General features: G+C 32.5%; 1 protein-coding gene across 1 annotated transcript; it reads left to right on the top strand.

Annotated features, from left to right (window-relative positions):
• Positions 1-618: 618 nt before the first annotated feature.
• Positions 619-3,019, top strand: LOC149487801 (cilia- and flagella-associated protein 161-like). The gene is made up of 6 exons (XM_089695893.1): positions 619-705; positions 1,235-1,397; positions 1,884-2,128; positions 2,525-2,683; positions 2,753-2,842; positions 2,927-3,019. The coding sequence occupies exons 1-6, from the start codon at positions 619-621 to the stop codon at positions 3,017-3,019; spliced, it is 837 nt and encodes a 278-aa protein (XP_089552019.1).
• The last annotated feature ends 17,859 nt before the right edge of the window (positions 3,020-20,878 follow it).

Below are 20,878 nucleotides of genomic sequence, written 5' to 3'. Positions count from 1 at the left end.
CCTCCAAATTACTGTTTCAATGTGTGTAGTGAAATACAAATATTTAAATATTATATTATTATTATTTATAATAATATAATAATTAAATTATTAATTTTTATTATTATATTATATTATTTATTATGAATTTCACAAATACTTTCAAACGTTTTGAATTTTGGAGGGGCGCGCCATGTTATCGTAGTTTATCTCTACTTGATTACTGATTAGACACGTAAATTATAGCTCTATTTAGAAAAAATGTTTCATCAAAATCTGTCCAGCCGGTTTTACGAGTAAACCGGGTACAGACAGGCAGAGAGACAAAAATGGCAAACTCTTTTTTGACTTGTGTTATTTGTATGAAGATATTTAATAGGGTGATTTTTTTCTAGTTTTTATTCAATTTAACAGAATTTACAATTGAACTCTACGATGTTTTTTTATCTATTTAGTTTATATCACAGGTTTATATTTTTCTGTGATATTTTTCCATTATAAGTACGTCAAATTGACATCACGTAGTGATTTAAATTCCTTCTCTTTGATTAACATTTATGCAATTTTCGAAAGTAATTTTGAATTTTATTGTGGCTATTTTAGCTTTTTGTATGTTTTAATCGTATAAATTATCACATCATGTCTAAACAAGAAGAGGATAAGGGTATTGTGTATTGTAATAGAGTTCGTCTCGGTAATTGGTATGAAGCTTCTAAATTGGAGGAGGTAAAAAAGCAACAAACTGTATATAGTATATATTTTAGAATTAGGCTTATTTTTAGGCTCTATACAAGGTATTTGAGTAAGTATTTTATAGAAGAAGACACTATAAAACAGAAAGATTAGAGATTAGAAATTTTAATTGGATTCAATATTATGTACAAAATAGGAGTAGGTACCTACTTTAAATCGAAATTTAACATGTTTCACTGGGTCGGAAGGGAAACCAAACGGATTTGTTATTGGAGGTTAATTTGTAGGGATTTATCGAAGCCACGGTTTACAGTTTAACGTTCTCTCATAAAATTTTATAACCGCAATATGAAGATAATTGTTTATTATGGTCTCAATATTATAGCAGTAGCACGGCGACCGGCGTAGCAATTGCCCTTATTAGTTATTACACTTTTATTTTCCATTTTCCTTTTAGTTCAATGAGCGGTGGTATTTCTGTTAGATATAGCAATCTGATATCACATTAGATTTTAATGTATTATTTACCTATCTAAACTTTATTATATGCATGATTTTGCAGTACAAGCTAAATAAATTTCTCGAACAAATGAAATCAGGGAATTTAATGTTGGCGCGGTTCCGCAAAATGACTGAAAACCTTAACAAGCCCACTGTATTGACTCAATCGTCGGGAAGTATCAGTTTTGGAGCGAAAATTGCCCTCCTCGCTCCCCACGTGCCAGGTTAGCAATAAAATAAGAATGACGTTTTTCCAATAGTGTGAAAAGGGCACGGGTTTTATTGAAATAGGTACGCAAAATCGACACTTGTACTGACATCCAATGTAGGGGCGAGGAAGGTCATAATTTCATATATTGACATTTTGTTATATTGCACGTTCACGGGGTTCGAAAAATAGTATTCACTATTCAGATCCGCTTGAATATATTTACACCTATACCTTTTCCTCTTCTAAGTATGTCATGTAGAGCCTTGGTCTATCCCGATCACAGAAACAGTTCATTTGAAGATTTACTTTTCAAAAATCTGCCCCCTGAAAATAGTACCTAGTTCAATTGGTCCAATTAACCGTTCCTTTATTTAATTTTAGAATATTATATGAAATGAATTGTGGTCAATAAAAAAAGCACATTACATACGGGATTTCCACCGTATAATCAATAAAAAAAAAATACCTATCAATTGATTTAAGTATTTGACCTTGTCAGCCTCGGATCCTCCTGTAGAGGACAAAAAGGGATTATTAGTAGGAGGACGTTTGTCTTCCACTGAAATAAACTATTCACAAGATCTGGAAGACGGATGCGCAGTGGTGGGACTGTGTGACTTGCAGCCCGCTGAAAGGAATACATTCATCATTACAAGTGCCGACTATTGCAACCGCGAAGGAGAACAACTCAAGTACAATCAAGAGTTCCTTCTTGCTCTATCCTCTTCCGTAGCTAAAAACAAGGTTCTTAGATATGCCTTTTTCTTTGGTATTCTTTAGTTTATAAAGGTTTTATATTTTATGCTTAAAATTAAATATCCAGGTTAAGTATTTTTTCACAATATAAAATATAATTTTTAATGAGACCGTTCTGACCTCGGCCGGGTTGAGCCGGACGTAAAAAAATAGAGCTGATTAATTATATAATAATGTTTCTATTGATGAAAAAAAAAAAATCAAAATCGGTCAAGTATATATCGATTACCGAGAATAAATTTCGTTAGAAACAAATCTTTCTTCTCTTCACTACGCAAACAATTACCTACATAGGTACCTACGATCTAAGATCAAACGCCATAAACGTTTGGTTCGAAAAGGATTAAGGATTTGCGTCGTAACAACGAGACACTTACTCCACAGCCACTTTACCTTAGATACGACCCCAACCCAATTCCGGGGTTGTGCGGGATGTACCCTTTGTATCTCAGCAAGCATTACGTCTCCAACACTAGATGGCGCGTCCTACCCGTTCAGAGTCCCAATATTACCAGATTCGAACAGGAGGGAAACCCAGTTCAAGTGAGTTTTCCTTTTAAGTATATTTTTGTTTGTTCCGCTGATCACATGATACATATCTTTAATTTTCAGGTGAATACGGATATTATAATCAACCATTGTGCCACTAATGTTAATTTGGGATTAAATGTCGGTTGCTGGGCTATGGGGTTTTACGGCAAAGTTTGTATTGGTTTATTATTTTGAACGTGGTTATTCTCCGAAGTTACTTTAGAAAATGATAACATTGTCATCGTGCCTTCTCAGGTTTGCGCGCCTTTAATGAAGACCTGTTTAGACGTTTATGGTAAAGAGTTACCAAATAATATTTGGCAAATTTATGTACCAATAGCAAGTTGATGATGAAGTTAAGAAATCTCGCAATATCAACAATCAAATCACAATGTACTAATAATAAAGTTATTAATCTATTTACTCTGTAGTTTTGAGTGTCCCAATAGTCCTTAAACGTAAACGTACTTTCCCTATGTTTGCATGTTTACTCATTCTTGCAAGATGGGCTTAATGGATTTGGATGAATGGTTATATTAATGACATGTTGGTCACCTGGTTTCATAGATTTGCGGGATTAGGATGAATCTAAAATGAATACTTTTCGGAAAAAAGAAATGAGCTAGCCAAACGATATCGGGGCACCCAGTTGTCCTAATATAAGGAAAACAGTTGAATATGAATTTATTAATAGTAGGTACATCATAAAATATTATATAGAAGAAAGTCGTAGACTAAGCCTCGTTATTGTCTCATTTATTATACACCACAATATCTAAAGGTTTCCAACTTCTACGTCATCTTGAAGAACATGAATAAGTCATGTGCTTCGTTATAAGATCTGATCTGAAAATATCATGAATCACGGATCAATTCTTTTATTCTAATGAGTAGAAGAGTTTTTTTGTAAACCTGTTTTCTTTTCATCTTTTATGTTCCTGTAAAATATCGAAGCGGTCGCCACGGTCATTGTTGCATGAAATGTTTACCATGTTAATTACACTTTTTGTTTCTGTTAATTTGGCATCACTTCATGTGAAACGCAATTAAAATATTTATCGTTTCATTTATGTAAGGGGTAATTATTGCAAATTGAACAATAAACAGTAAGTACTAAAAGGCTTTTCAGTATGAATATCTGTGTTTTAATTTTTAAGTTTTCAATATATAATTTCAATGTATCGTCGAGCTTTAAATTACCTAAATATAAATATAATAATAAATAAATCATGAATTCTAATTTTTAACAATGCTCGCATATTGCGCTCTAGTTGGATCTTTTTGTCTTTCAATAAAGCTATTCTAGATTTTCTTGTGAATGCGTTGCCTTTTATTAATACAATCTTTTAAGGTTCTTTTTGGTTTATCCTTTTATGTCCTCGCCGGAAAGAATGAGTCTTTTATGTATCCAGTAAAGTAAGCTACATGTTATTTAACCGGCAGCGACCTACTTGCTGCGTATTCTCTTATATGAGCATCATTTTAATTAATATTGTAGGCAGTAATGGAAATTTTTGTTAAATAGGCCGTACTTTATTGAAGTTTTAAAGTGTGTCGGTAGGAGCATGCTCCACTTTTTTCTTGATTGCAAGTAGGTACGAGTATGTGAATTTATGGAACACATTGAAAGCAATAGGAATCAGAACAAAGCAATTCAATGATGCAATGAAGTTGCGTTCATACCTGCAATTGTAAATTCTCGTAGTTTATTGTAAATTAACATTATACCTAATAATAAAAGAGCGTATTATAAATTGCTACACCTTTATTACATTGCAATGCTTGAGACTGAAAATTTAATTAAACAACCTCCGACGCGACATTGCTTTTGCATCTTCATGCATGAGGAAATTGTAATAGGAGAAATGCATTATTAAGGAAACGGGACGGAATATTTTCATCGAATAACACTAAGTCAAGACGTATAGTACACAAATGGCTGTAAAAGAGGAAGCAAAGCTTACGTGTCTCATTCATATAACTTATATCTATATTCAAAATCAGATAATTAATAAATACTTGTTTCGAGTTCACGAAACAATAATAATTATTAAACAAATTTCAAGGATACTTAAGAGGCTTTTACACAGTTAAAACTTGGCATAGTTTCAGTTGAGCCTAAAACTTAGCCCACATACTCCAAAATTATTATGTACCTAATGGTATGAGATTTAAGATGGATAAAGGTATCGTTTTAATCAGTTATTAACGATATTTACTTATTTTTATTCATAACAATAGGAAATGTATTAATAATAATAGGAAATATCTTCAAAGAGCGTTTGCGAGCGGCATGCTTGTATTTAATTGAATTTCGGTTTATTGGCTGACTTTGAAAGTCGTAGGTGTCGACACACGGCAAATAGTGTTCGTGAAGGTAGCGAAATTTCGAAAGTAATATCCTTTAAGAGCATCGGGTAAGTGAAGTTGAATGGATGCAGAGCACGTCGCAGAGCTTGACTCACGCGTGACTAGCTGCTCTTGCAACAATTTCACGTGTTTGCTTGTATTAAGGTGCCTTGAGATATGTTCAGCAGTTAACCAAGGTACACAGCATTCTGCTTCACGTCTACACCATATAATACCTTAATTCCTTGTCGTGTTAAAGATTTACACAATCATTCAAAATATATAACTTGTTGCTACCATACAACAACACATACACATCACATCCAACATTTATTAATGTCAGCTACACAACAACCTAAGAAGTCAAATTGTGTGTGATAATTGTCGTCAATTTGCCTAGCATTCGGTGGTGACTGGTGTTTGAGCGTCTTTTCTCATAAAATGCCGTTCATTAACGCCGGGAATGGTCCCGATGACAATTCTAAAAACTTCTACCGAGAGAACAAAGGTTTATATCATTGCGGGAGGCATTGATGCGACGGCTGTTTATCTGTCCCCTCGCTGTACAAATGAACTGAATTACTTCGAGGTATGGAGATCCATCTGAACGTATTTAAAATTCTCTCATAATTTCGTAATAAAACTCTCAATTGTTCCACGCTTTCATACTACGTAGGTACCGTCGATTCTTCAGTAAAGTATTAATCAAGTAGGTAATTGCATGTTTTATGCATATCAGTTAATGAAGAGATGATGTTTTTTAATTTATATAATTATTACAATTAATTTATTTATTTATAGCCGCGTTTGATATATTTAGTCATTTTATATCGGCAATCACTAAATTCGCTGGCATTCAGCCTTGATAGCTTTCTTACATCAGTTTTAATTCTAGTATAAATCAAAATAATTCATTGCTATAAACTGGGCTTATTATTTTAGGTAAAATTTCTTTTTTGTTTCAATGTTGATACAGTTGTAGCCCAGCGGTAACCTTTCTCACGTTAATAATTCATGGTTCGACGGTGTCCGTGAAACTTTTTGTTATTATGTTTAATTGTTTATTGTATTGAAAAATATATTTCACAGAGATGATTACATATTATAATACATATTCAGGAGTATTTTGGGACATTGTTAAAAATACAGATTATAAATAAATTTTCCATAAATAGACATGGCGTGACGCATTTAGGTAATGTGGAAATATTATATACCTACCATTATTCGTGATTCGAATTAAAATTTCCTTTATAAAGGAATTTTATTTTTTAATAGGTCTTACACATCACATTCCTTTATGATTTAGAGGGACTACTAATGTAAAATCTTGTATGTAAAAACAATACGATGTGTAAACGTGTTTTTACACGTGTGTAATATACCGTGTGTAATATACCATAGATCGAACGATTATGGATCTTCGTATCCATACGAAGAGAAAACGACAGAATATTTTAGCCTAAATTTTTCTAAGAAGCAAAACCTATGAAAGTTGTTCGTTTTTAAAGCAACCTTTTTATATTTTTTTCAGCGCTATTTCCTTAAAAGCATACCTAATATTCAATTTTGATAAATGTTTCACAGCATTATGTAAAAAAATATTGTAGCGTAAAATTCGCACTTTAGTAACGATAGGGCATAATTTGCATGCAAGTATCATATTCTGTGAAAACTTCAGACATCATTAAAACTTATTAGGTGGAAAGATCCCCGCCATGGAAACCAAGATCCCTCTTAAATTATGTTTTTTCACAAGTGTTTCCTTTAAGCTGCGAAAAATATTGAGAAGGTATGTAAGTAAATAATGCAAAGAAACTAGAAATTGTATACAGATTCTATAAATTGATTCAGTTTGTTGAATCAGTTTGTGAAATCTGTAAAACAGGATAGTTAAAAGTTAAAATAATTATAACTACAAAAGAAATTATCTATTAGGTACTCTATTATGACGACAAGAGTAGCTTTTTTATTAGGATTTATGAGGGCTATGGGTAAAATAACACAATATTAAATTTGGATTGAAATACCAAACAAAAAGCATTTTAATTTACCGCCCTAAGACAAAAGGACCTTTCCTTGTTCAAGTAGGTAATCATGTTTTTCTTTATTGAAATAATATGTTGTTCGCTAAATTTAGGTACATGAGTATTATTATGGAAAAATATAATCGTCATTGTTTTATTATAAGCTCTTCACAAATAAAAAAAAGTAAAGAAGAATGTTCACAAAATTTATTAACTTTTACAATAGTGTAATACCTACTTAACCTAATAAAAATGGTTTTTCAGAGTAGATAGTTTCACTTATGCCTGCATGTACCAACATGTACCAAACACAATTTTTTAGTTAAGTTTATTATTTGATACAAAGGTGCATAGGTACCTATTCAAACAAATTTTTGTATGCCTATTCGTTGCGGAATTGTGCGGTTGAGAAAACATGTTTTCTGTCAAAAAAATATTAAATTTCAAAATATGTTTATACATCAAAAATTAATGGTAAGTATGAAACTTTTGAACTACAGACATGCTAACGTTAATCTTATACTCTGTTATCCTTGGCAAAAGGGGTGTTTGGTTCCCGATTAAACGGAGTACAATTTTTTTGTAACAGTCTCGGCTACCAAAATGATTCTTAGTCTAGGCAGAAATAAAAGTCCAGTCTAGTAGTCCTAAATAAAATACTTAATTGAAAAAAGTATAAGAATCAGAGCAAGTCAAAACTACCTAATACAGATTTGTTCTGTTTTTCTGAAATTTCCAATTTGTATACCGGGTATTACATTAATAAAATGCTGAAATCCAAAGTTTTTCAATTTAGTTAAAAGATACGCAATACTAACGTAGGTACAGTATAATAAATATTTTCCAGTCGACAAACAAGCCTGAGGGAGCACTACATTAAATAATATCGACATACGCAAGCCAATTTCGTACTTTCCGTTAAGCTTATTTCAGGCTTTCCATACGCAAACATTTTCGATACGAAGTAGATTTGGTTTTCATTTTAGGGTTATAGATTATTAAAGCAGTGGGGAAGACCTTAGAATTTCAATAACAGATCCGTCTGAAACCTAAATTAAGGATTTAACTTTAGGGATTCTTATGTGTTATTAGTGTGTTCATGTTAGGCTAGATTTGGGTTCCTAATGAAATTACTTGAACTTAGGTACTCGATTTCAGCAATTTAATGAAAGCGCACCAAAGAATTTTATATATAAACTAGCGGTCCGCCCCGGCTTCGCCCGTGGTACATATGAAAAATAGATGTTGGCCGATTCTCAGACTTACCCGATATGCACAGAAAATTTCATGAGAATCGGTCCACCCGTTTCGGAGGAGTATGCAGACTAACATTGTGACACGAGAATTTTATATATAAGATAATAGATAATTTATATAAAAATAATCAAGATTAAAAATGTAACATAATTGATTTGAATTGAAATTTTATTGAAATTAATATCACAATAACAAAGTTGTGGGGTAAAATAAGAAGTAAATAGGAAGTACGACTGTACAAGTAGGTATATTCACATTCCATTTTCCAAATAACCTTTAACATTTAATTTATAAAAGTAACTAATACACTTACTCCGTTTTCTCCTGGGATATGGAGTTAAAATAATCCCAAGCAATAACACTTTTCTGACCTACCAACAAATTACATTAACATAGAAAGCTAAACATTACAATAATTATAATGTATTGTAATATTAATCAAGCTGCCGAGTTTATAGCGTGTCGCAGATTGCCACTCCACGGCACTATTCTAATACAATGCTATTAAGCCCATTATACTATTAAAACCCATTAGCATTCCTTTGTTACAACCCAAAATCCATTTCATATTCATCAAGCTATTGTAAAAATAAGATACATTTACTGGTAGATGAAGTAATAGTTCTTATTTGCTATTCTCCTTTATAAGATCTAATACTGAATCTTTTCCGAATATGTTTCGAAATTCGACGTTATACTTAATTCAGCTGGTAAATCCCTGGTTGCTTTGAAAATATCAATAAGCGATCAGACTGCCTATTAAACTTTTTAGTAGGCCGGTTGTAAACAGGCGATACACAGAATACTTAAATATCAAATAAAAATATATCGAATGAGAATATAGAGCTTTTAGAATTTACAAATTTTTGAAGCTAAACGTGAGCTAAACCATTATATAGCAATTCGCTATTATATCCTTATCATTGGTTTGCTATATTTTGTACATACCTACCTATTATTATATTCTGTTATTTTATATTATTTAGGGGAAATTTTTCAATCCATATATAAAACTTATCGGCTTACTTATTTTGCTCGTAAAACGTGACATGGTCTCAAGAAAAATTCGTTAAATACTAAGCTAATTAATTTATTTATGCTTTATCTAAAAATATTTTTTCATATACCTATGCGTATCATACGTGCGAAGAAAAAATACGAATGATAAATATCTTCATCAATGAATATTTATGGTCCGGGAGCCAGCAGCAGATTTTATGACCAAGTTCCTCTCAAGCGGTAATTAGTAAAATGCATCAAAGTATAGTATTATGAAGCCTCGTGAACGTCAGCTGGAGCTCGGTTGGGGGGAAGAGCGGTTGTAGCCTCCCGTATCAGCTGACGGTTTTTCCACCAAGATACAGCCAGCTGACATATATATTTATCCACAGTTACATATAAGCTATCATCAGGTAAATTTTTGTTTGAGAGGAAATCACGGAAAATAAATTTTTCTTTAAATTTAACTTTCATGTTCGAGACACCAGCTGACGTATAATACACCATGTTGTAACCAGCTGACTATTTTTTTTCGTGTAGATATTGGGTTAGCTACAATTTGACAAATTTTTAGCTGAGAGGAAATGAATGAATGAATGTATTTTTTTTCCTATGTGCGTGGGAGGCTACAACCGCTCACCCCCCCAACCGAGCGCCAGCTGACGTTCACGAGGCTTTATAATACTATACTCTTATGCGTCTGACGAATTATCTCTTGAGAGGAAATAGTTAACCAAATTTGCACCTGGCTCCCTAACCATTATGTATGACAGTCACATGGAAAGGGAGGGCACGCGTGAAAATCATGAATCTTCATATCATGAAAGTTAAAGGCAAAAAACGTTACTATTTGTGAATACGTAGGCATATCCTTTATTTTATACCACCATAATGTCATAGCAAAGAAAATCAACACTTTAATTACAGAAAAAAAAATATCAACATAATATGATAGAAGATAAGTTTATCCTATTTTTATCTTTTACCTTAATTTTTATTTATTGGATCTAGTAGAGTAAAAGAAGAGAAGATTATGTGGAAGTATAATTAGAACTTTAAAACTGTTTCTTTTTTAATATTTTATGGTTTTAATCATATCGAGCGGTATACGCAGTCCGTTTATATATTTCTTAAAGAGTTACAGATTTTAATCAAGTTAGTACTTGGTAATGTGGAGTTATACGAAGGAAGTTGTTCATGTTTTCACGTATCAGATATAATACTTTAACAATTTGCTGCACGGCGAGAGAATAGCTTTTGAACTAAATCGTTCTTACTTTGCCATAGTGCGGGGATACGAGTGCACCAGCAATTTTAAACTCTAATAGCAGCTCGTCTTTCCTTTGAGGCTCTTTCACGCCACGCTTTGTTTGAATTATTCATACGTTCTGTTAGATATCTATGAAATCGAACGTCGTCTAAATGTTAGACTTCCTATACGAGCCGTATGTTATTCCAATACCATTTGCATTATTTAATTCCGAAAGAATCTACCCTTTTTTTAATGTAATTAAAATTACATTAAAAGAAAGCGAAGAATGGATTTAAATGAACAATGTAGAGTGTTGACTCAGTAAAGCCATCAATCTCGAGGAGGGACGACATGAGGGTCCATTTCACGAAACTCTTTCAACAAACTTTTGTATTGGCCCTTTGATAAATAGTGGACAAGTTCACATCACCGGACCGTTGTCTGTGATAAATTAATAATGAATTTTTCACATCGGAGTTACAAAGAGAAAAACGCGTTAAATGGTTTGTTCATTTCAACGCAATTTTGGGAAAGGATTTAAAATTACTTATTACCTCATTCAATTTACTTAAAAACCTAAATATCGTTAGTGTCGAACAAAACAGTTTGAAATTATTTTCTGTTATTTTGTTTGTTTTTCAGAAATTTCATTGTCTAGGTATATACCAATGAAAATGAAATAATAATAACCATGGACAAAACTCTATTCACGCGCATGAAGTTGAAACAGAAGTACGTGAGATGTTCTTACCCGCAATTTACTTTTTACTGAATTTCAAATGACTATAAGTAAAGAAATATATAGTACGTTTGAAACCCTAGGTAATTAGTAATTAGTAATTAATGATATAAATATCTATCAACAATTATATAAAGATTAATTTAACTAACAGTTCGTTAATTAGAGCGTTGCCATTTGGTTCCAGGATTTGGAGGTGGAAACTGTCGGTGTAACAATTAGTTAGCGTCGCATCTGCAATGCTCTAAGATTTCAGCGAGGGTTTAAACAAGGCTACGTTAGTTTCATAGAACTTAGATCCGACGTAAATACTGACGTTCGTTTGTTTAAGTTTAATTCCAACGATGTTTATCTTTGTGAGTAAAAGTAATGTTTTAACGGACTGGACTATAACAATGTTTTATTTTCCTACCCTAACGTAGTGCCTGAAACGAACAACGTAAAGCGTAGTTACTTAATTAGTTGTTGTTCCAAACATTGTAATTAAGGAAAGAGGAGACTTATAAGCCATGGGGATTTTACTACGATTGAACACACGTACTTATTTGATTTTATAGGACTAAATAATTTATACATGTTAATATATTTGTGTTCAGTTGTGTTCTATCTAAATTCCTTTATAGTGCGTTTCACGAGAGAGTTCCCCTGCCGTTATGTTGGCATACCTGACTGTCAAAAACGTCAAAGAGCTTAGAAGCGTTACAGAGCCATTTCTCTTTCACCACTACTAAGCGTATGCGGCATGATGCCAATCTCTAAAACATTTATAAATTTCGGAAAACCTCGACAACTCTGTAACGCTTCTTAGCTCTTTGACGTTTTTGACAGTCAGGTATGCCAACATAACGGCAGGGGAACTCTCTCGTGAAACGCACAATACTGGAAAAACAATTGTCAAGTTTTTGATTTTAACATCGTGTTTGATAATCTCCGAAATTAAACACATTTAATTAATTTGCAATGTGCATTTGTATATTCAAAAGGTAATTTATCTATAACTAGGTTTCCGCCTGCGGCTTCGCCCGCGCAGTCAAAGAAAAACCCGCATAGTTCCCGTTCCCGTGGGATTTCCGGGATTGCGTCATTTTCCCGGGATAAAAAGTAGCCTTCTCGTAGTATCCTTTCTCGGGTATCAAAATATCTCCATACCAAATGTCATGAAAATTGGTTCAGTAGTTTAGGCGTGATTGCGTAACAGACAGACAGACAGAGTTACTTTGCATTGCATGCATTATCACATTTTGTCTCAACGTTTCGATCACTTTACAGCGAGAGTGGTCTGAATCACCATCCAAGCTATTGAAAACTCTATCATGTTCGAATGTATAATACTCGCTAGCTTAAACCATACACTACACGTAAATTGTTAAACTCGACGTAACTTAGCTGCGTATGGGCTCACAAAGCTCCATTGCAGACATGACGGACACTTTGAATAAAAGGACGAAGGATTCAAAGAGATTTGGAGAGTGCTACTCCTAATTCAAGGGCATGCGCTACAGGTCAACCACACAGAGTGAACTCTAAATGGTTATGTCTTTATTTTATGGTCGGAAATATGTAAAATTACATAATGTTACAGAAGTTTATGTAAATAATTGTTTATGTAAGTAATTGCAATAATGATTAAAAAGTTCTTATGTTAGTCTTTCCTCATTTCGTTGATACTTCACCCCACAGAAGGTACGCTCCGTGTACGCTTCTGTGATAAATAAATTTGACACAACAGCATATTGTAACATCATTTGCTGTAAGTAAACAAAGTAAACATAACATTTTATATACATAACGTTCAAATTATATTTTCATCCAGACACAAATCTGCTCGTTTACAATGTCCTATAAAAACAATAGAACAGAAGCTGTTGCGTTGGACGCTAAGCCTCTTATTTACAGCGCTAACGACATTATTAGTAAAAGCGTTTGCTGCTGGAAAACCAACGGACGACCGCGGATTTGCCCAGTTGATCCGTAATTAGCGACTGCACTAATGGACCACCAATCAACTTTCACAGACACTGTTTCGTTTTCACAGATTTATACGCTTCTGTATGAAAATAAAAGCTCACTTTAATAATTGCAATACTGCGCTCTCTATTCAGTATTATTAGTTTTTTTTATGAATAGTATGATTAGAGACTGCGGTGTGCACTATGCAGTTAAAAATTTCAATTCCTTTTTCATCATTCCTCACGTGTAACTAGTCTATTCCGCGTGTTTTAACTTTTAACGTTACCAGGGCTTAAATTGTGTTGAACTGGAGTTGCGGATAAAATATAAATAAAACAAACAAATATTAAAGTTCATACTTTAACTTAAAGCTCGTTGAAAGGATCAAGAACCTAGCAATTACTCTAATACGTGGAAGTTGCAAACAGGACTTAATACGAAGTCTTAGACGTATATGGGTCCCTCGAGATGACTTTAAAATAACTTTCAATAAGCTAGCGATGTGTGGTCGGAACCAGATGTCGTCTCACTCCTACTTACATTCAATATTCGCTTCGATTTTCCAATAACTTGAGTGTTTTATTATAGGAAATTGTGCTCCGTATATTAAATTAAATCTGGTTGGCATTTTGGATGATACGTTATAATGGAAATTTTAAAATAAATTCTATAAACATATTTTTTAGGATAAGTGGAATAAGTTTTATATATCAAGCATCCGCTTTTGCAAATTCACAAAACGTTAAAAACACTTATCTGCAGTTTCAGTTTAGTACAAAGGCATATTTGGGAAATGTGATTGTTGGGTAGACAATTACATCAAAGGCTGTAGTACAAAGGCTATGAGTAGGGATAAACAGTGAAGGGGTGACGATCTCACGTAACGAAGTAAACGCATTTATTTACGTATCGGTATCGAGCTTTGGGAAATATTTGTCAATTGTTTTTGCCTTGTAAAATATAATTCGTGTGAAAAATATATTGATGATGGTAATAAATGTTCATAAATGTATCAGCTTTATTATGCACAAAAGCTCTTCATATCACCAAAGCATTAGTTATACATTACATTGTTTAAAAACAACATTAGTTGAAAAAGTTAAGTTTTCTAAGTCTTTTATACATACACTAGCTGTTCCGCGCGGTTTCACCCGCATTGCTTCGCTCCTGTTGGTCTTAGCATGATGATATATAGCCTATAGCCTTCCTCGATAAGGCTATCTAACACCGAAATAATTTTTCACATAGGACCAGTAGTTCCTGAGATTAGCGCGATCAAACAAACAAATGCTTCAGCTTTATAATATTAGTATAGATATATACGTATATTTATGTTGTTAATGCGATTACGTCTAATATTTCCTGTTCACTTAGTTATAATCAAAAGCAACAAGGTATTTATTCCCTGTTGGTAATCTTGAAATTTTGCGTTGAGGTTGTTCTATATAGACGAAGTAAAGTTTTACCTTTGGTGCGAATTAAAGCACAAAATATAATGTGTAGCTGCGTTTAAGTCTCATTATTATATTTTAAATCTTTGTAAATAAGCTCATTCATACTCATACTCATACACACATTTATAAATAAACACATTCAAAGCTACCTTAAGCTCCATCTATAATTATTTTATTTTATTTCAGTAAAGCAATTTTAAGAACTTAATATATTAAGTGCACTCGTGGATGGAAATTATGATTTAGTAAATTTAATATAAAGGATATAAACCGGCTTATCCTTTCAAATATACGTGCGCATTTGAAATTAAACCCGAACTCATGTCTCGCCACACCTGCCTGCAGAATTTACTAATTTGTCTACACTATATAGGAAGACATAATTCCTTAAAAACAACTTATTTTAAATGAATAAACACATATAATAATAATCGTAGCTATTACCGTCAAGGTAACAATTCTTCAATATACAAGAGGTAGTGAATCTTTTATTCCGAAATAAGATAGCGAAAGAAGTCCATGTGATGTTTGATGGCTCAAGGGAAATCATGCGAGAGAAATCCTGTGATTCACATATATTGCGTATATAAATACAAAATTTCTTATTTAGGCATATGCTATTCTTGAAGGTATACCTTTGAACTGGAATATTATATTTTTGCGCCAATTTTTATTTATTTTGCCTGTTATTTCTTCTTAACAACTTTAATGCCGCTCTATCCTCGATTTATATAATATAATATGTATATGCAATTTTGAATTATTATCTTAAGGACTTTTTTGTGGAAATTGATCAGAAAAACAAACACAAAAATACATCCCCTTATTTTTACCAACAATGAGTACTGAGTCCTTTATCTTTGGCTTAAACCTATTCACTTATCGGCTTATCGACCTGTCTTTGCACTAAACTCGTGGAATAAAAGGCCGTCTTAGGTATAATAGATATTAGATTTGGATACTATCATCTTACCCTTAGTTGTTATAATAAAAGTAAGTATGTACATGAAAATTACTATCCTGGTTGGTAAATACGAGATGTAAACATACAAAGTAAAGCTGTAAAATTCTGAATTCATTGGCATTTTCTGATTGGTCTACGTAGGTACTTGTTACTTCATGTGTGTGTGTACGTATTACTGTTTTATTATGAAGCGAGATGCGGTCTTTGTGAATACCATTGAAATTCACGTCAAAGGAAGAGCCCGAATTATATGCGTTACAGATAGTTCCAAACCCGTTGAACCGAAATTATATTTCAGTCGTGCTCTTTGTCATTTATTGAAGTGACGACCAAAAAATGTGCTTCTCGCATCCGATATGAAACCGATGAATTATAGATGTAATTTTAACAAAACGTGATTAAAAAGGCGATCAACTGTGCCATACTTACTTTTATTAAAATGGAATATTTTAATGTAGAAAAAGTTACACGCGCAGCCATTTTATTTCAACTCTATTATTCACATATTTTTTCATCGGCAAACGTATTATGTAGCCATAGATTTGTTTTGTTGAGTTTTGAGTTATTTGTTTTCAATTCTTTTTTAATTATATTAATTGTAAGATAAGGAGCATAAATTAAGAACACCTACCTATGATCTCCCTTACATATAATTACACTGTCAGGGGTTTAGGAACAGGAAAATTAGGTAGTTAAGTACCTACTTATAATTTTTAAAAGGTTTTTTATAAGTCAAACGTAAGTATACTTTTCCTTTAAATTAATTAAATTAATTCTTCAGTAACGTTAGGTAAACATTTTTATAAGGATATGAAAATAAGTATTTCTGATTAAAATGTACACCCAGGAGTTCCATTTTTAGAATGTTTGAGAACCAACAATTATTATGTTATTTTGGTCCTTTCTTGTTTGCGCAAATACAACTGTATTTTTTATTAATTTCTTTGTTCCGAGATTAGATAATGTTTGAACAGTTTTGCATGAAGATAACATTACTAAAATTTAGATCAACAGTAACAAATAACCCGTGTAAAGGTCTCTAATATAATAAATCATAAAATTAATAAGAAGCGACCATAAAAATCAGTTTAAAATTTCTGTAACATTTGAAAGTAGAATGTTCATAGTATCAGTCTCTATAATACTTATGTAGATACAATAAAACTTGATAAAATATATAATTCACATTTTCGGCGTGTCACGACTTCACGAAGCAAGCGTTGATGAGGTGGTGGATGTATGTATATGGGCACATTTTCGTTATCTGATTGCAAAGGAGGCCTGCGGTGCGGAACAAAGCGAACCGCTGCTAATACAATTGTTTTAATTAAGACAACTCGTAACACGCCTACATTAATGTTCCCAGTTGCAAAACAAATTAATATATCTCACGCACCGCAGCTCTGTTTATACATAAAAACTCAATAAATTAATCAATTTTCTTAGAAGTTACAGACTTTTAATCAATTCAGCTAATTATATAAAACTTCCTACAAAAATACATGCTTCGGTAATAATTATGGGAATTGAAGAATAAAAGGAAATGGAAAATTTTACGTGGAAAATGATCGAAGAGACATATCTACTTATACATTAGTCATATAACTCTTATTGATTTACTACATTGAATACAACGTTAAAACAATAGTTTTCAACTTGAAATAAATTCTTCTGATGTGCTTGATTGAAGCATCAGAAAACAAAAGCTATAACGGTCTAAAAAAATCAAGAAGATTTGGTTACTCTACCACATGTTACTAAAATACAAAATATGTAGTTACTCTACTTTATTATTTAGTCATTGTCTAATGGTATCAAAGAGTTAATTAATGTAAAATTATGAGCCAATGTTATGTTTGTATATATTAATAGAATACAAGCTTTAGTGAACATTTTGATCCAAAACGGATACGACACAATAATACACCTATATTTATTCGAATATCCACACATCACACGAATGAGCGTTTTAATACGATATGAAATAATTAATGGCGTATAATAAGCCACAATATTCCATGTTAATTTATATGCCTTCGAGTAATGAAATGCGGGATCACGTTCAAATAGTATACTCAATGATAGGTTATCGCTAGTGTAGCAAACAGGCTGAAATGAGCTGAACTCTGCCTCCTCATTGGGCCGCGCCTGCCTGGCGGCGAACTCATTTCTATTGAGTATTTCCCAAATAGGATCGCTTCGGTTATGATAGTGCCTGCTTTATGACTACGACTGAGATTTAGAAAATCCTACTTCTTATTCTGTTTTCTCGATTCCATCGCATTGCGTTGGCATTAGACTTATTACTTTTCGTTTATCGTTTACTCAATAAGCTTTCGGTGGAAATATATACTGGGTTTGGACACTTTGCTTTTATTTGAAGAAGAAGTAGTGACCTTATAATGGAACTCGTTGTTTTATTTTAATATTACAGTATCAATAAACCGTTATAACTTCCTTATAAAATAGAATCCAAGTAGATATGATATTTTTAAGAAACAAATTTATTTGACGAACCCAGTAAAATCTCTATTAATAAAGGGATAAGTATATTACTTTGAAACATATGACGCTCTTTCCAAGTTAAGTTCCTTAACTTCAAGTTGAAGCGCGCCTCGCTGATATTTTGATATAGACGACACGTTTTCAGCTTTTGCAAGTCAAAGAAGTTATTACATTTTATGGAAATATACCTTGCCAAAATTATGTTATAAGTATACCCTGCTTGTATCAACTTAATTTGAAATATAAAACTTCAATAATGTAGACCATGGAACGTGAAATAAATTGGCATTGATAAATTCTATGAGTTTTCATTCTTAAATTCTAATTTCTAATATTCTTAAAATTGCACAGAAAAGTATTTGAACGTGTGTATTTTTATGTTTATGTATGCATAATTCATGCATTACGCAAATGGCTTAGCTGTTGTCGAGCTTGAAAGATTGCGAATAAAATATTATAAAAGTGCTCGTCGAATTCAATTCACACCTGGACGCACATAGAGATTTTATGTTAAAATATCACAGTACAAATCGAATAGTGCGAGTTTTCCCATACAACACAAAATCTGAGGCTTAAGCCAATCTTTTTGTGGATCTATCAGATAGTACCGGCGAATTGAATGTTGGCCGTTTGGTGGCTTATCCCTGCGTAACAGATACTTTGTTATTCTTATTTGTTTAGATAGCGTTTCTGAGAACTGGGCCAAGGAAAAACTTATCGCAACTTTCTTAAATTAATTTTATACAGCTGTAGATGGAGATTTATTTAATATACATTCTAGCAGCTACGAAGCGACGGCACCAACGAAATAAACATTCAACTGGAATTTCCAAGAATTAATTGCACGCCTCATAAGCGAAGCGTTGAGGTGGGTACTACTGTCACTTCGCGCAAAACATCTGATTTTTCAAACTTAAAATGTCTTTATGTATCATACATTGCACTTGTAAGATAATACATACACACACATATTAAGAAAAAAAACACTATTTTTAACGTTCATGATATTTTTGATGTCATTTTTGTTATTTAAACTAGTTAAAAAACAGTTTAAAAAAGTTCTGTCTTGGACGTCCGTGTGTCTGTATGTGCGGATCCTTTTTCTTGTTAACACGATAGCGACCGAAATACTTTACTAATCGAGTCTTTTTTTAGGGTTCCGTAGCCAAAATGGCAAAAACGGAACCCTTATAGTTTCGTCATGTCCGTCTGTCCGTCTGTCCGTCTGTCCGTCTGTCACAGCCGATTTACTCGGAAACTATAAGTACTACAGTGATGAAATTTGATGGGAATATGTGTTGTATGAACCGCTACAAAAATATGACACTAAATAGTAAAAAAAAGAATTGGGGGTGGGGCCCCCCATACATGTAACTGAGGGATGAAATTTTTTTTTTCGATGTACATACCCGTGTGGGGTATCAATGGAAAGGTCTTTTAAAATGATATAAAGTTTTCTAAAAAACATTTTTCTTAAAGTGAACGGTTTTTGAGATATCAGCTCTCAAAGTCGTAAAAAGTATGTCCCCCCCCCTCTATTTTTATAACTACGGGGTATAAAATTCTAAAAAAAATAGAGGTGATGCATGCTAATTAACTCTTTCAACGATTTTTGGTTTGATCAAAGTATCTCTTATAGTTTTTGAGATAGGTTGATTTAACTGTAATTTATTATATTTGCTGCTACGGAACCCTTTGTGCGCGAGCCCGACTCGCACTTGGCCGGTTTTTTTCTCTTACGCTTGAGTATGCTCAGGAATAGAACCCTTTCATTTTTCAGGGTCTGATTCGATGTGGTTTAATTGTTATTAAATAAACAAAAATAATAATTAATAAATAATTATTAAAAAAAATTATGAGGCGTGCACTTTTGGATTTTCCAAATTATTTTAATATTGCTATCAATTTATTTCTTAAAGTTTCGCCAAGGTACCGATTATATTTTTCTTTGAGCTCAAAGTAAAATTACTTCTAGAAGAACTGTAATGAAAGTACCCTGTCGTAATATTCATTAATTTGGAATATAAGCTTTGTAAAAAAATAATAAAAAGATTAAACAATATCATTTTTATTAGCTTCCAAGCTATTAAAAATATTCATTATGATTCAGGCATTCACATAAAAATACCAGTGAAACAATATACGTTAATATTGTTCAGATGAAGTTATCTAATAAAAGGTATAATAAGAGCGATCATCAATTTTGCGCTCCAAAACATCTCGTAAAGCAAAGTGGAATTTTCACGAGAAGGTAAAGTATCCAACACACTAATTTCCGAACGTATTACTACGAAACAGTCGGATGTGTACTCACCTATGTAATTGATATTATCATCCGTACTTTGGTATACTTTAAATATCAATAATAGGTAGGTATTATATTCTGACCTTTAAACGTTGCGTAATAAGAAGAGCAAATTGGCACTTTCATTGGTATAGAAGCAAGGATTTAAATTAGGTTCCTCCTACCTTAAGTTATTAATTCAAATTGATCATTCATTATTTCAAAATTAAATTAGTTTAATCTATGAAATTAGTTACAATACATTTTTTGAAAATAACGTTGCGTTAGGCTTAGTATTTTTGTTGTTTTCAGGTTAATCAGGTGATAACAATAGCAATTTATGCTTCGCGAAGCGCGAAACATTGAAACATATTATTCACTTGTCACTAAGCCTTGTTTATTTCTCTTTTAGAGAACCTATGCTAAA

Source organism: Colias philodice, chromosome 6 (assembly GCF_061535455.1).
Source record: "Colias philodice isolate Cphi_HAF_F1 chromosome 6, ilColPhil1 Martin Lab GWU primary, whole genome shotgun sequence".
Classification (NCBI taxonomy): Eukaryota; Metazoa; Arthropoda; class Insecta; order Lepidoptera; family Pieridae; genus Colias; species Colias philodice.
The sequence above is the reverse complement of the archived record's forward strand: the minus strand, read 5'-3'. Positions and strand labels throughout refer to the sequence as shown.

Bases quoted from the DNA above. Each gene is read 5' to 3' on its own strand.
- LOC149487801 (XM_089695893.1), top strand. From the start codon at position 619: ATGTCTAAACAAGAAGAGGATAAGGGTATTGTGTATTGTAATAGAGTT. The intron at 706-1,234 runs GTAAAAAAGCAA...ATGATTTTGCAG, and splicing joins AAGCTTCTAAATTGGAGGAG to TACAAGCTAAATAAATTTCT. The intron at 2,684-2,752 runs GTGAGTTTTCCT...TTTAATTTTCAG, and splicing joins AGGAGGGAAACCCAGTTCAA to GTGAATACGGATATTATAAT.